This window comes from Daucus carota, chromosome 3 (assembly GCF_001625215.2).
Source record: "Daucus carota subsp. sativus chromosome 3, DH1 v3.0, whole genome shotgun sequence".
In the NCBI taxonomy this organism is placed as follows: Eukaryota; Viridiplantae; Streptophyta; class Magnoliopsida; order Apiales; family Apiaceae; genus Daucus; species Daucus carota.
In genome coordinates this window covers 56880694-56898156 of record NC_030383.2, presented here as the reverse complement: position 1 = coordinate 56898156, position 17463 = coordinate 56880694, and the positions used below count along the sequence as shown (strand labels likewise).

Below are 17463 nucleotides of genomic sequence, written 5' to 3'. Positions count from 1 at the left end.
AATATACGTATATTTGATATAAAAATCTAGATAATTTAAAAATTATTCAAATTTTAATTATTAATATTTTGTATTAATCGTTCGATTCATGTTAATAATAATGAAGACTCTTTGTATACATATAAATCATCCGATTAAAAACTGTAATTTATTTGTCACGTCATTCCAGAAAAAATTGATATAAAATATGAATATGTAGCACTACCCTACTTGATATTTGGAAATATATTTAAAATTAGTTTGAGACTCAGTCTATCGAGTAATGCTACCCCAAAATCTTGTGTCCTTTTTTTTCTCCAATTAACCTGACAAACAAAAGATTATTTTTATTGGGTGGTTTACTGGTTTATTTGCATATAGTGGGTTGCATTATTTTTAATACGAGTGAAATCAATTATTAATTACGATTCGGAAATAATTTCTGGGATATGTAGTTTGCTAGACTTCAGATAAAATAAAAAATCAAAATTAGATACAATTCATTAAAATTCATATATAAAATTCATCAAAATTCCAATTCAAGCCTAGTTTCTTTTTAAGATTGAATAAAATATGGTTTTTCGGATAATGCACGCAAAATTTTTATTCATCCAACATTTTTCTTTTCAAACAAAATAGAAGATATCTCTCTCATTTATCATCATTAATTTGTATGCTAAAAGATAATTTACTCATTATGCCCCTTTATCAATATTTTTCACATTGGAATATCTTATCTTTAGCTTTTATGACAGCTTATCACCGAGATATTATTATTTATTACCGCTACTTAATCTTTAGTTGGCCGTTTATCAGCGTCTTTAATAGATATTATTATTTATAACCGCTACTTAATCTTTAGTGACAGTTTATCAGCGTCTTTAATACTCCCTCCACTATATAAGATGTTATTTTCTATGGGAGTAATATGTTGTGAAGTGAAAAATCAAGAATCAAATTTGTAATACTCAAAATAACAGTCCTTTTACTATGGATTTAGTATGTAAAATATTAAGTTGGCTTGTGTCTCTGGTTGTTATATTCTTATGCACTTGTAGTTCTGTTAGTGCTACAGTTACTTATGATGATAAAGCTATCATCATTAATGGTCAAAGAAGGATTCTCATTTCTGGTTCTATTCACTACCCAAGAAGCACTCCTGAGGTCATCTTTCCCTAATGCACTTCACACACACACACACACACAAATTATTAATTTTGTTGTTTGGTGTAATATTGGTAGATAAAAATGAAGTCTTTAATTTAGTGTATCTTCTTGATTTTTGCAATTGTAGATGTGGCCTGATCTTATAAAAAAGGCTAAATATGGAGGCTTGGATGTTATTCAGACTTATGTGTTCTGGAATGGACATGAACCTACTCGAGGAAAAGTAATGTCGAAAACTCGAAATTTTACTAATGGAGTGTATATGTGTGTTTTCTTTGTGCTAAACTGAATGATTCATGAATTTGTGCCCTTTCCAGTTTAATTTTGAGGGAAGGTATGATCTTGTTCGTTTTATTAAAACCGTGCAAGAAGCTGGCCTTTATGTCCACCTCCGAATTGGCCCTTATGTTTGTGCTGAATGGAACTTTGGGTAATCCATGTACTTTAACATGTAGAATTGTAACTTAACTATCTGTCTGTCTCTGTAGATGTAATGATCTCATATTCTCATGTGGATTATTCTGTTTTGATGCAGGGGATTTCCTTCCTGGCTTAAGTTTATACCTGGAATTTCATTTAGAACTGACAATGATCCTTTTAAGGTAAGTTATATTTAAGAATTATTAAATTCATCACTTTCTTGACTTCTGATTGTGTACTGATTTTGACTCTTATGAAACAAAGGCGGAAATGCAACGTTTTACAGAAATGATTGTCAACATGATGAAGTCGAACAAGTTGTTTGAACCCCAGGGCGGACCAATTATCATGTCTCAGGTCCTTATGCTTTTTTTTAATAAACTGAATCACGAGTTTAATATTTTGTTATTTTGGAATTAGTAAAAAAGAGTGACATTTTTTTTGATGATTACGTTATGCAGATTGAAAATGAATATGGTCCGGTAGAATGGGAAATAGGTGCTCCAGGAAAAGCTTATACGAAATGGTTCTCAAGCATGGCTGTAGGCCTTAATACTGGTGTACCATGGATCATGTGCAAACAAGACGATGTACCTGATCCAATTGTAAGTGATTTTCAATGAAAGCGCGCACATATTTGACGTAGTACAAGAAGTAAAGGCAGCTACTTCTATTTATTTGGCTTTGAAAATAGAATCATGTTTTATTATTTGTAATTGCAGATAGACACTTGCAATGGTTTCTACTGTGAGGGATTCTTTCCGAAGAAGTCGTATAAACCCAAGATGTGGACTGAAGTCTGGACAAGCTGGTAAGCTAAACGGATATAATCTTCACTATATCAAATTTAATATACTGAATCTGCCTAAAGCATGGGATTATCTACCTAAGATTGAGGCTATTGGCCAAGGGCCCTCAACTAATCACACTGCAACTCCTTTACTTATTATTTACTGTGGGATAATACATGGTCCATGATTATATGCAGGTTAACAGAATTTGGTGGCGCGGTCCCTTATAGACCAGCCGAAGACCTGGCTTTTGCAGTCCTACGATTCGTGCAAAATAAGGGTTCTTTCTTTAATTATTACATGGTAAGTTGAAGCTTTTCACATTATCTGAAGTGAAACTAAGTCATTTGATAAATGATGTTATTTCGGCTGAGTTGATGCTTTTCTCTTACATGTCGACTTGAATATTACTGTATTAGTACCATGGAGGAACTAATTTTGGCCGGGAATCTTCGGGTATGTTTGTTGCCACTAGCTATGACTATGATGCACCTCTTGACGAATACGGTATGCACAGTTTCTTAATTTGTGTTTCAACTTTGTTCATTAGTCGAAGGTTATACGTTCATAAATTTTTTTTGACAATGTTCATGATGGATCGTGTATTAGGATTAGCGAGGGAACCAAAATATGGACATTTGAAACTAATGCATAGTGCCATCAAGCAAGCTGAAGCAGCTTTAGTTTCAGCAGATCCTACGGTTTGGTCACTTGGCAAAAACTCCGAGGTCAATCTAACTTAGCTGACTTAAGCAGTTCTCCAATGCTTTTGGTTTTGTTCAAGTAAATTGTCCTTCTCACATATCTCTATTTACAGGCTCACGAGTATAGGGCAAAATCAGGGGCGTGTGCTGCATTTCTTGCCAACTATGATACTGAATCTTGGGCGAAAGTTGACTATTTTAATAAGCAATATGACCTTCCTCCATGGTCCATCAGCATTCTTCCAGACTGCAAAAATGAAGTTTTCAACTCTGCCAAGGTAAGGAAATTTGAAGCTAATGCATTATGATTTACAATAATTACTTCAATCTACTTGTCACGCCAAAATATATAAACTTTGCAGGTACCCACTAGTGTTCATATGACTATGGTCCCTGTGAAAGCAGATTTCAATTGGCAATCGTCCACTGAAGGAGCTCCTTCTGCTGATGATGGTGATACTTTCACAAAGTGGGGGTTGTATGAGCAGTTAAATCTCACTAAAGATTTTTCAGATTATTTGTGGTACCTCGTAGAGTAAGAACTATCCTCTACGAATGCTAATCGTTATCTTGTCCTTAAAGCATTTGTTCCTACCGCTCTAAAAATCTTTGTACAACAAAGTTTATGTTCTTACTATTTTCTCTCCAGTGTGAATATATCATCGAATGAAGCGTTCCTCAAGAATGGAGAAGATCCTATTCTTACTGTTATGTCAGCAGGACACGCTTTGCAGGTTTTTGTCAATGGACAATCGTCAGGTAAATGGCTGTCATAATTTTGTTCAAATGTCTAGAACGTTCTTTAACTTACAAAATCTCTTTTTAATGACAGGAGTTGCTTACGGAAGTCTGGAAGATACAAGACTGACATTTAAAGGCACTGTGAAATTGAAGGCCGGTATTAACAAGATTTCCTTGCTGAGCTCTTCTATGGGTCTTGCGGTTAGCTCATCAAAACTTTAGCCATGAAATTTTTGTTTAGATCATATTATATGTCCTCTAGACTTAGCATTCTTAGATTCCTTTATAATCTGTTTCAGAATGTTGGTGTTCATTTCGAGACATACAACATAGGGGTTCTTGGTCCAGTTACCTTAAACGGGCGAGACTTAACAAAGCAGAATTGGTCCTACAAGGTTTGCATACATCTACAGTTTCTTATAATTAAGAGAGGGACACTTTATTTGAAATCAAGTCGATACAATGTCAAAGACTTGAGATACTGATAAAAGGCTAATTTTTATCTCTATTTTTCTGATGCTGAGAAGGTTGGTTTAAAAGGCATATCTTCGAGTCTGCATACACTTGGTGAAAGTTCTTCTGCTGAGTGGGTACAAGGATCCTTGGTAGCTCAGAAGCAACCGCTATCATGGTACAAGGTAAATTTATCACATTTTCATATTTATATGCGCCAATTTGACAGATATAGATTGAATTACAGCTGTATATGGTAAATGAGGTTTTTTGTATAATTGTTTCACACTTTGCAGGGTACTTTCGATGCTCCAGAAGGATCTGACCCATTAGCATTAGATATGGGTAGTATGGGGAAAGGTCAAATTTGGATAAATGGTGAAAGTGTTGGACGCCATTGGCCTGGTTACATAGCTCTTGGTAGCGGTTGTGGTAATTGCAATTATGCTGGCATGTACGATGCGACTAAATGCTTGAGCAATTGCGGGCAACCCTCTCAAAAATGGTAATACAAGCTTTAAACAATTTGAAGTGTCAATTTTTGCCATAGAAAGGAAAAAAAAAAGAAAAAAATGCTAAATTCTTATGATGAACTTTTGTTTTCAGGTATCATGTTCCCCGATCATTGTTAAAACCAACCGGAAATCAGGTGGTTATTTTTGAAGAATGGGGAGGTAATCCTTTCGAGATTTCGTTGGTCAAAAGAACATTGCCATCAGAAAATTGAAGTAGAATACAAGTTCATACCAGATAAAATTCTGGTTAAAATTTGGGCACCCTTAGTGGTGGTGTGAGAACATATAGCAAATGAATCACAGAATGGCCAATATAGATTTTGAATATGAATGTATATTGAGCCACATGTAACCAAATCAGCTTATTCCAATATATATCTTCTTTGTCATGCTACAAGAACTTTCTTTACCAAATAGAAACATTATAAAAACCAGAAAATAGAAACTAAACAACATTGAGTTGCCGGTATAGTAGTTGTGTTGATCCATGCGATATTGATATGATTGTGGATGTGATTCGGTAGGATATAATCATCCATACGACATTAATATAGTTATACAAGCGACAATGATAATTTGGATCCGAATTTCTGGCATGCGATTTGTTGAACTCACAGTTTGTTAAGCTAACATGGAGAGAGAGAACAGAAAAGTAAAACTTGTATTCAACTAACTAAGTCTTACAGAGTGCTTTACACTACAATATATACAAGCAAGCTAACTAATTCTCTAACAAACTATATGCTGTTGACAGGCTGTATGTACACGTGTAGTATAGAGAATAAATATTAATCATGTAATGCCAACACCCCCCCGCAAGTTGGAGGGGAGCACACCCAACTTGGACATAATGTTCTGATGTTTAACACCATTCAGGGCTTTGGTGAACACATCCGCAAGCTGTAATGCTGTAGGAGTGTAGGAAAGTGAAATAAGACCAGAACTTAGTTTTTCACGAACGAAATGGCAGTCCAAATCAATGTGTTTCGTTCGCTCGTGGAAAACTGGGTTCTTAGCTATGTATATTGCAGATTGACTATCACACTTCACTGGAATAGGTGTCACATCTGGAACAGAAAGTTCATTTAGAAGACGAGATAGCCAAGCAAGTTCAGCAGTAATGCGGCGGATAGAACGGTATTCAGCTTCTGCTGAAGATAAAGAAACAGTGTGCTGTTTCTTTGATTTCCAGGAAATAATGCTGTCACCTAGCATAACAACAAAACCACTCACAGATTTTCGAGTATGTGGGCAAGCAGCCCAGTCTGCATCGCAATAGGCAGTAAGATTGTATACTGGATTTGAGTTGTAAAATAAACCTTGACTGGGAGTAAGCTTAAGGTATCTGAGAACATGTAAAGCTGCTTCCCAATGTGGAACTCGAGGAGAGCTCATGAATTGACTAAGGTGTTGGACAGCAAATGATATATCAGGACGTGTGTTAGTGAGAAAATTCAGTTTGCCAACCAACTTTCTGTATGAAGAAAAGTCAGAAACAGGATCGCCTTGATCATGGATAAGTTTAATAGTAGGATCAAGAGGACTGACTGCAGGTGGAGCATCGAGACAATCAAATTCTTTGAGCAAGTCTTGAGTAAATTTGGTTTGAGAAACAACCATACCAGATGAAACATTCTGAAACTCAAGACCTAAGAAATAACTCAGATTTCCCAAGTCTTTGATTTTGAAGGTGTCGTTGAGAAAGGCTTTTACAGCAGTAATCTCAGTTAAGTCATCCCCAACCAGTAAGATATCGTCAACATAGACAGCTAGAAAAACAGTAGATGATCCTGTTTTTTTGTAGAAGAGTGAGTAGTCATTCTTGGAATAAGAATATCCCCGTGACAAGAGAGCACAACAGAGTTTGTAATTCCAATTTCTGGATGCTTGACGAAGTCCGTAAAGGGATTTAATGAGTTTGCAAACTAATGTGGAATCACTAACTTCAAGACCTGGAGGTAATTGCATATAAACATCTTCAAATAAATCGCCATGTAAGAAGGCGTTGTTCACGTCTAGCTGGTACATGTGCCATTGTTTCTTAACTGCAGTAGCAACAAGAGTTCGAATAGTTGTCATCTTAACAACTGGAGAAAAAGTTTCAGTAAAATCAATACCAGCCTTTTGAGTGAACCCTTTAACAACTAGTCGAGCTTTGTAACGCTCGATGGAACCATCAGCATTATGTTTTACTTTGAAAACCCAACGACAGGAGATTGCCTTTTTACCAGGAGGCAAGGGGACTAACTTCCAGGTATTATTGGCTTCTAATGCAGAAAACTCAGCAGCCACAGCCTGCTGCCATTCTGGGTAGATCATTGCTTCTGCAAAAGATTTAGGCTCTGCAACTGGTATTTGGAGAGGAAGTGGTGTGGGAATAGCACAGCAAACAGATTGAGGAGAAAGCAATGAATTAAGAGGAATACAATTTGAGGTAATGGTGCATGAACACAAAGAATCTGAACAAGCATTATGTACAGAATGAACATAATCTGTTAGATAGTTTGGCAGTTTTGAAGTTCTGGTTGATTTTCTGAGAGGTGGTGGCTGTGGTGAATCTGAGACAGAACTTTCAGATTGTTGAAATGAAGAGGAGGACTGTATAGGTGTATGAGAGACTGTAGGAGTAGAAGAGTGTGTGGGAGACTGTGTAGAAAATTGTGAAGGGATAGACTGTGATGGTGACTGTGATGGTGACACAACAGTAGGAATAGATTGATCAGGAATAGGGAAATCAGGGACAGGTAAGGGAAAGAATGTAGAGGAATTAACATCTACATATGGAAAATGGTTTTCATAGAAAACAGCATCTCTGGAGATTAAAATTTGCTTTGTTTCCAGACTGTAAAATTTATAGGCTTTCTTGCCCTGTGGATAACCAAGAAAGACACAAGTGATTGCTCTGGGGGTGAATTTATCCCTATGAGGTTTTGGAGTAGTCACCAGGCTTAAACAACCAAAAGGTTTTAAGTGATCAAAACTGGGTTTTTCCTTGAGTAATACTTCATAAGGAGAAAGATTATTTAAAACTCTGGAAGGAAAGAGATTAATAAGGTGAGTGGCTGTAAGGATGCAATCACCCCAGAACTTAACAGGAAGCTGTGATTGGAAGAGAAGAGCTCTGGCTGTCTCTAGTAAATGCTTGTGTTTTCTCTCCACAACTCCATTTTGTTGTGGAGTAAAAGCACAAGAAGTCTGATGTTGAATGCCTTTAGATTTAAAGAAATCTTTAGCAGCATGACTGAGACCAATTTCTAAAGCATTATCAGACCTTACTGATTGTACAGGTAATTTGAATTGTTTCTCAGCTAAGATAATGAATGATTTAAGGAAGTCAAAAGCAGAGCTTTTGTTAGCAAGCAAATAGGTCCAAGTAGCTCTAGAGAAATCATCTACTATGGTAAGAAAATATCTGAATTTGTTGTAAGTGGGAACCTTGTATGGGCCCCAAACATCAACATGAATTAATTGAAAAGGACTTTTACTGTGAATATGACTGACAGGAAATGGCAACCTTTGTTGTCTTGCCTTAGCACAAACAATACAAGGTACATCAAGCATAGAGTCAACATTACAAATATGTAATGATTTAAGTTTGTCAAAAGGTAAATGACCTAATCTGGTATGCCATATCATGCATTCTTTATTATTACTAGCAAAAGTCTTACTAGTATTAGCAATAGAAGCAGAAATGACATTTGGAAAGGTGACAGAAGTGTCTGATGAAGATGATGAAGATGCAGAGCTGGAATATGAAAGAAGATACAAGCCTTTAAATGCTTTACCAATTTCCAGTTGTCTCTTCTGTGAAGATTCCTGCAAATAACAAAAGTCATTAGTGAATTGTAAGGTACAATTCAGCTGACTTGTTAATTTGCTCACAGAAAGAAGATTGAACTGGAACAGTGGAACATATAAGACATTGGCAAGAGTGATATCATGTGATATTGGAACAGTGCCAATGGAAGTGATGTGTAAAATGTGACCATTAGGCAGAGATATGGTTAGAGGTGTGTTTAGGATGGTAAGTGAACTGAATAAATGTTTCTGTGAACACATATGATCATTAGCCCCACTATCTATGATCCAAGTAGCAGAGTCAGATTGAGACATACAAGCAACTATAGAGTCTGAACAGAGAGAGTTACCAGCAAAGTTTGCATAAGAAGTATCTTGATCTGGTGGCTTAGTAGTTTTGAGAAGCTGGAGCAATTGAGAGTACAATTCTGGAGTCATAGCTGGAGCAGAATTATTTGATGAAGTTGTAGAATCTGCAACTGTGTCAGGAGTAGAATCATGTTGGAGGACATCAGCATTTGCAGCAAACCTTTTAGTAGACTTTGTGAACTTGAAATCAGATGGGAAGCCATGAACTCTGTAACATTTGTCAATAGTGTGCCCTGTCTTCTTGCAGTATTTGCAAGTAAGATTAGATTTCTTGAATTGACCCTGAGAAGCCTGAGAAGTCTGAGAAGAAAATGGCTTGGAATTGACATGAAGTGATGTAGAATCTGTTATCAGATTGTGAGAAGAATGAATTTCTCGTTGAGCTTCTTCCTGTAGAAGAAGATTGTACACTTGACTGATGGATGGCAGAGGATTGGACATCAGAATAGAACCTCTCATCACATTGTAAGATTCATTTAGACCCATAAGGAATTTGACAACTCGTTGATTCTGACGCAAAACAGCATTCTTAGGTGCTGCTTCACAGGTGCAAACAGGAGTGAGGCAAAGAGAATCAACATCATCCCACAAGACTTTCAATCTGGTGAAGTAATCAGCAACAGTGCTATTTCCTTGACGTATTTCACAAAGATCCTTTTGCAAAGCAAACAGTTGTGTTCCATTAGAGACATTATAGCGCTCATCAAGTTCTTTCCACATTTGATAAGCCGAATCAGCACGACTAACACTACGAGCAATGGTCTTGTCCAAGGCACCAAGAATCCATGAAATTACCATGTCATTACAACGAGACCAGCTGGTAAACGAAGGAGAAGAAGGATCTGGTTCTGGAATCCTTCCATCAACAAACCCTAACTTGTTGCGAGCAGATAAGGCAATTCTCATTGATCTTTTCCAACTACTAAATCCAGTTCCATCAAAACAATCACTCACAAGTTTCATTCCTGGACTGTCTGATGATTGCAAATGCAGTGGATTATCTTGAAGAGTGGTAGAATTGTGATCGAAAACATGATTGTTTGAAGAACTCATGATGTTACAACTCAAAATAATCAATCAATTAAGAAGTGAAGACTAAATCTCTGAATTAATCGCTATGGTAACGAACAATCACCAGAGTAAAACGAGCAAGATTGAACAATCACGAATCAACAAAACAACGAAGCAACAAATATGTACAGTAACAGAGAGAAACAACGAAATAAAGTGAGAAACGAAATCACCGGAGAAATCACCGGAGATGAACAAGCAGCGGAGATGAAGGAACAAGCAGCGGAGTTACGGCGGAGATGAACGGAGATGAGTAGATCGGTGTCGCTCTGATACCATGTTGAACTCACAGTTTGTTAAGCTAACATGGAGAGAGAGAACAGAAAAGTAAAACTTGTATTCAACTAACTAAGTCTTACAGAGTGCTTTACACTACAATATATACAAGCAAGCTAACTAATTCTCTAACAAACTATATGCTGTTGACAGGCTGTATGTACACGTGTAGTATAGAGAATAAATATTAATCATGTAATGCCAACACGATTAGTGCAGCCATCTACCAGCGATTAATTTTAGCTGCCGCAGAAAGTTGTTTGACAGCAATTACCTGAGGGACCATCGCCCCATCATCTTTCTGCAGGAGATTATTATTTTTCTATCCGATTTATTAGTACTTGTGTTTGTATTTTTTTAACCCAGGCACTAGAAATGCATGAAAAACACTTGGAAGTTTGGAACCGAAATAGACACAGATTTAAACTAAGGAATCATGTGCCAGCAAAACCTTTTACTATTCCTTTTAGCAAATTAATGTCCACTGAAAAGCAAACGCTAGAATTCTTTCTAAATTTCTGTAAACCACAACTTTCGTCTTAAAATCTTGACAAATAATGAGTAGTATGCTGGTAAACGAACCGAGTCGAGTCGGGTTTTTTCTCATCGAGTTCGAGTTTTTACTTTAACGAGTCGAGTTTGATCGTTAAACTTATCAAATCGAGTCAAATTCGAAATGCTCACGAACAATTTGAGTGGAGTCGAGTAGTTCTATCTATTCATTAAATACATAAATCATTTTAAATAATGACTAACTTTTTAGATCCTAATAATGATAAAGTCGATCTAATTTTAACCTCGATAAATAAATACCTGAATTATTAGTTCCGATTCCGATCCGAGGCTAAGCTAAGTTTAATTGTATAACCATATAAATTATGTAAGCATAGCTTTAAAGCAAAAACGTACAAGATATAAAGCAGATAATTTGGAGAAACAAACAGAAACTGTGACCAGGTCATGACGTTAAGATCAATTAGTTTCATTTTTGCTGTTGTAGGAAAAGTCTTCTCTTTTCATAACAACTTCTGCATTTCGTTACAAATTAAGTAGGCAAAGAAAACATATAATTAAATTATCGCCATAACCATAAAGCAATGAACTAATAACACACCTACCTGTTTTTAGTGTAACCATCTTTGTCTAATCTTTATTATTGTCTTCAACAAAATCTCCAAAAGTGTAAATACAAAATTTATTTATCGAATATTAGTGCTTTGCTTGGATGCTAAATACAACCGTCCTTCCAGATACATGGTCCAAACGAAGATTGTTTGGTGCTGAAACTTGAATGGTAATTCCTACAAGCATTATTATATTTAATGCGGGTGGGTGGGAAAACTCGAACCTGATATTTTTGATCTGTCAGTGAGCTTAACTCTGGTATAATGTTAAGTAAATAAGTTATCTTTCCACAAAATACTATCTTCAAAAAAACAAAGGTTTCGCAAAATACTCTAACAGGATCTTATATTATTCAACATAATTTTCGGGTTCTCGGTTTATCATGGTTTGCATAGAACCTTTTTCCAAGAATTATAAAAGGTAGTATTATAGAATGATGAGAGATAGAGAAAAAGTCAAGAGAAGTGAGATCAAAGGCAGTTGTAAGTACCTCAAATAGAAGAAAGAAGTTTCGTGTAAAAAATGTTGAGACTTAAGAGCTATTTGTACACACATTACATTTATGATATATCTACTCCTCAATTATCTCCCTTTAAAGTGCTTTGAAGTTGGCTTTTTTCACATTTGTATGCCAAGCACAAAAGAGCCAAAACAAAGAATGCAACTCTTTTTCAAGAGATACTAATAAAGATTGCAAGCAAAGACTCACTTTCCTCTTGCTTACACTCTTCTCTTACTTGTTAAGTTCTAGCAGTATTTGTGAAGTGCATGAACAAAAAAGCAATAATTCAAGCTTAGCTCAATGTTGAAGATCAGCATTTTGCTAGTCATTTTTTCATTTGTTTGCTCTTCTGTGACTGCCACAGTTTCGTATGATGACAAAGCTATCATCATCAATGGTCAGAGGAGGATTCTGTTTTCGGGTTCTATTCACTACCCAAGAAGCACTCCTGAGGTATTCTTTGAGCTTAATATGTTATAAGTCTTATCATATTTTTTTATTTATTTTTTATTTGTGTGGGAATGTAGATGTGGCCTGATCTGATTCAGAAGGCGAAAGACGGAGGATTAGATGTTATTCAGACTTATGTGTTCTGGAATGGCCATGAGCCATCCCCCGGAAAGGTGATCCTCTTCCTGATTGGTAACAGAATTGAGATTATAAACGTAATCATACTTGACATTGATATGAATTTGTGGAAAGTAGGAGTTCAGGTTGTCAAGTTTGTCCCAGAATACCATAATGAAGAAAGTGATGTTTGGAAATTGAAATGTGTTTCAGGCATTATGTGTTTTCGACATGTGTGACACTTACAAAGTTTTTTCTACTTACTTTCCAGCGTTACATCCCATGAGTGACACTTGAAAGTTTATAATACTGAATGCTGGTGCGATACAACCCTGCACAATTTCTATTCGCAAAGATTAAATTTCTATACCTTTTAGACAATACAGACCTCATTTAAAAATAACTTGAAAAAGATATATTATAGAAATTTAAAGGAGAGGGTCCTCTGCATAATCTACAGTGGAATTAAGGCTGCACTTCGAATATTTCCACTTCATTATGCATGCATGACTTTATGCTAAGCTGAACAATTCGTTTGATGTCTTCTTCAGTTTAACTTTGAAGGAAGATATGATCTTGTTCGTTTTCTCAAAGTGGTACAGCAAGCTGGACTTTATGTCCACCTTCGAATAGGCCCCTATGTCTGTGCTGAGTGGAATTTCGGGTAACAGACATTCAATGTATTTAATTTTGTCCAGAACTACCAAATGTATCTTAGATATGAAAATGTAGTCTGCATAATAGAATGCAATTAGGGAACATGGGTGCTTCTTACATAGAAGTATATGTATAGTCATTTTGATGATTTAATGCTTTGTTTTGATGCAGGGGATTCCCAGTTTGGCTTAAATATGTACCTGGCATAGATTTTAGGACGGATAACGAACCTTTCAAGGTTAATTGCATCAAAAATTGAACCTTTAATTAATTATGTTAATGACTGAAGCTTTCTACATTCTACAGCTCTTGGCTAATGCTCACTTTACGCATGCAGGCAGCAATGCAAAATTTCACAGCAAAAATTGTCGATATGATGAAGTCAGAAAATATGTTTGAGCCTCAGGGTGGCCCAATCATAATGTCTCAGGTCACTTTACATTAACCCTTTATACCAAAGTATAGTACAAATGATTCCACTGTTAGTTTTCTATAAGTGATTAGTATTTATTAATAAGGAATAGCAATACATAATAATTTTGATTATTAGTAATCTATACAGATTGAGAATGAATATGGCTCAATAGAACGGCAAATTGGTGCTCCTGGAAGAGCTTATACAAACTGGTTTGCACATATGGCTGTGAGTCTAGACACTAATGTCCCGTGGATCATGTGCAAACAGGATGATGCTCCAGATCCGATTGTAAGCAAACTTAAAGGCCTCTTCAGATGGAAGATCTAATAGCTTTAACGGAGTTTTCTCTTAATTTGTGCTCTGCATCATAAATTACAGGGATAATTATGCTCACATTTTTTTTTGAAATGACAGATTAATACTTGTAACGACTTCTACTGTTCAAAACACTCACCTAACAAGCCGTATAAACCCAAAATGTGGACAGAACTCTGGACTAGCTGGTAAGTTGCATGACTATAATCTGTTTTATACACTTAATACTTGTGTATGGAGAATATTGGAGATTGATACTAAAAACCTTAATATAATTTCACAAGTCATTTGTAGGAGAAGTCTTCCTAGTCTCTATCATGTCATCTCTAATAGTTTTAGTACAGTTCATACGTTTATCAGTACCCTCTACAATTCTAATATGTTAGTAAACATCTCATTTACATAGGTTTACAGAATTTGGTGGTGCAGTCCCTTACAGACCAGTTGAAGACTTGGCATTTGCAGTTGCCAGATTCATACAAGCAAATGGTTCATTCGTCAATTACTATATGGTAAGTCACTTTTGTAGTGCCTAGGATTGTTTTATACCCTTCATCACACTTCTAATATCTGTGTATATACAATGTGTTAATCTTTGTTCTTAATTATCTTATCACTTGTTTTTCAGTACCACGGAGGAACAAACTTTGGTCGGGAGTCTGGTCTCTTCGTCACCACTAGCTATGACTATGATGCACCTCTGGATGAATACGGTACCCCTGCAAGATTCCATAATACTAATTACTTGATTTCGTAGTTTTCTTTTAGATTAGTAGATGCAAATTAAATTTTTTATTTTAATATAACTCTTTTGCTGCTGTACTGATCAATAATGTATTAGGATTAATAAGGGAGCCAAAATGGGGGCATCTGCGACTGTTGCATAAAGCCATCAAACGATGTGAACCAGCTTTAGTTTCATCGTATCCTACAGTTTGGTCACTAGGCAAAAATTCTGAGGTTAGTTGATTTAGCTGAATAGAATACTAATATAAAAAAGTAATGTATTTAAATCCCTCGTCCTCACATACATTCATTTGAAGGTTCATGAATATAGGTCAAATTCTGGAGCTTGTGCTGCATTTCTTGCCAACTATGATACCACATCTTCGGCAAATGTAACCTATTCTAATATGCAATATGATCTGCCTCCTTGGTCCATCAGCATTCTCCCTGACTGCAAGAACGAGATTTTCAACACAGCAAAAGTAAGGAACGTACATTTATTACATAAATTTGTAACATGCAGAGACAGTCCATGTGAATTTTGAAAGTGGGAATTTTTTTTCTCTGTGTCCTCTGAAATTTAAGAACACATTAAGTTTCTTCAGATGTCACATGTTCTAATAATTCAAATATGTAACCATAAACTCTTTACAGGCGATTCATGGTGCTCACATGAAGATGATTCCTGTAGGTGGAGCTTTCCCTTGGCAATCATCCATTGAAGAAGTTCCAACTGCAAATGATAGCGATGCAGTTGCAATGGTGGGATTGTACGAGCAAATAAATGTCACCAGGGATTCCACAGACTATTTGTGGTACCTTACCAAGTACGTAAAGTAGACAATCAGTTCTTTGATCTCTTCTACAAAAAAAGAATAGGGCTACATTTTGACATCTACTCTACTAAACTTGTCTTCTCTAGTGTGAATATAGCATCAGATGAAGAGTTTTTGAAGACCGGAAAAGATCCTGTTATCACTATAGCGTCTGCAGGACATGCTTTGCAAGTTTTCATCAATGGACAACCATCAGGTAGATGGACATAAAAAAGGCTTTTGAAAATTCAACAAAGCCGCCTAAAAATTTCATGTAAAAGCATTTTCTTGTATATAGCTTAATTTTTTATATAATGCATTCAATGTTTGTTAGGAGTTGCCTATGGAAGGTTAAAGAAGACAAGTCTGACATTTACTGGCGATGTGAAGTTAACGGCTGGCACTAATACGATCTCTTTACTAAGCTCATGTGCAGGTCTTCCGGTCAGTTGACTAATAGCTACCTGGCTTCTTTTAGAAGCTATACGGCTGGTAAAATTTACTTTCAAGTCTATATGAATCTAATTGTGAAGTAATTGCAGAATGTTGACCTGCATTATGAGAGATGGAATGCAGGAGTCCTTGGTCCAATAACCTTAAGTGGTCTCAATGAGGGAACCCGTGACTTAACAAAGCAGACATGGTCATACAAGGTCTGCTTTTACAGTATATACTTTTTTAATACCATGTACTTCAAGATTTGAATGAATTTTACACTAGAAATTCTTGAGAAACTTGAGATCTTGATGGTGATATGGTGTTTTTTTTTGAAACTTGTAGCTCGTGTTGCATGGTTTCTTATATCTTTCGCTCAATCATTGTCTAAGCGCTTTCATGTTTTTGATGTTTGCTTATATGAGCAGGTTGGCTTAAAAGGCGAAACTCTAAATCTTCACACAATTGATAGAAGTTCCTCTGTCAGCTGGTTGGAAGGTTCCTCAGTTGCTCAGAAGCAACCCCTGTCATGGTACAAGGTAAATCTATAAAATTGCTAAATCAGTGCATGATTGATTATGGTGATCTTATGTCCCTCTCATCAACTGCTATGAATTTGCAGGCTACTTTCGACAATCCTCAAGAACCAGGCCCATACGCTTTAGATATGAGTGGCATGGGAAAAGGTCAAATATGGGTAAATGGTGAAAGCATTGGACGCCATTGGCCTGGATACATTGCACGTGATCATAACTGTGGCGCGTGTAATTATGTTGGATCCTACAATCAGAATAAATGCCTAACCGGTTGTGGAGAACCCTCTCAGAAATGGTGAGACACTTTTTATATTTTTTTCAAATTCTGTGCCTCTAACCAAGCGTTCAAGAGGTCATAACTAGTGGTCTCCAGGTATCATATTCCTCAATCATGGCTCAAACCTACTGGGAATCAGTTGACTATATTTGAAGAATGGGGAGGTGATCCGAGTAAGATTTCTTTGGTTAGACGAGCATTGAGAAGAAATTGAAGCTGCTGCAGACTAAAAAAGAAAGTAAGTTGAAAGATTAAACAGATAATGTTCAGTTCATATTACTTGATTATAGCTCAAAGGTAAACACAAAACTATCTCCTGTTAGTCTAAAGAAGCTGTATATCCAAGTCCTTGTGGTGAGATTGTATGGAATATCTTCCAGAAAAGCCAATATAAATTCAAAAGATTTTTATCAGCTACATTGATCAGACCCTTCATTTTCTCTTGCAAAACTAAGTTATCTAGTATATCGCGAAATCTGCAAAAACTAATATTTTTATTTGCTATATCATCTGCAAAAACATTACTGTCACCAGCTTGTTTTTCTCTCTTGGCATCTGCCAGACAAACATAAAAGTGCAGAGTAGAGCTAGCAGGTATGGGCTAGGACTAACCCACACCTGGTCCAAGTGCCTAACATACAGTAAAAGTTAAGAAATGAAAATGTAGATCAGGCCCAAGGTTAGAAACAAAGTTATTTCTAATGAACAGGATGCAGCTGGAGAGAAACAAACAACAAATGCAAAGATTTGTATTGTTGGAGAATCAAATCTAGCACCAACTATTGGGGCATAGAGAAAACCAGTAG

General features: G+C 36.2%; 1 protein-coding gene and 1 pseudogene across 1 annotated transcript; both read left to right on the top strand.

Annotated features, from left to right (window-relative positions):
• Positions 1-1041: 1041 nt before the first annotated feature.
• Positions 1042-5120, top strand: LOC108215253 (beta-galactosidase-like; annotated as a pseudogene).
• A 6917-nt stretch (positions 5121-12037) lies between these two features.
• LOC108214741 (beta-galactosidase) lies at positions 12038-17074 on the top strand. The gene is made up of 18 exons (XM_017386904.2): positions 12038-12364; positions 12439-12534; positions 13030-13142; positions 13307-13373; positions 13473-13565; positions 13698-13841; positions 13968-14056; positions 14275-14380; positions 14497-14581; positions 14710-14828; positions 14912-15076; positions 15249-15421; positions 15517-15626; positions 15744-15853; positions 15952-16062; positions 16273-16383; positions 16467-16675; positions 16754-17074. The coding sequence occupies exons 1-18, from the start codon at positions 12212-12214 to the stop codon at positions 16869-16871; spliced, it is 2172 nt and encodes a 723-aa protein (XP_017242393.2). The 5' UTR covers positions 12038-12211; the 3' UTR covers positions 16872-17074.
• Positions 17075-17463: the final 389 nt, after the last annotated feature.

Coding starts and splice junctions, on each gene's coding strand:
- LOC108214741 (XM_017386904.2), top strand. CDS start 12,212: ATGTTGAAGATCAGCATTTTGCTAGTCATTTTTTCATTTGTTTGCTCT. Junction 12,365..12,438: donor ACCCAAGAAGCACTCCTGAG/GTATTCTTTGAG, acceptor GTGGGAATGTAG/ATGTGGCCTGATCTGATTCA. Junction 13,374..13,472: donor CGGATAACGAACCTTTCAAG/GTTAATTGCATC, acceptor TTACGCATGCAG/GCAGCAATGCAAAATTTCAC.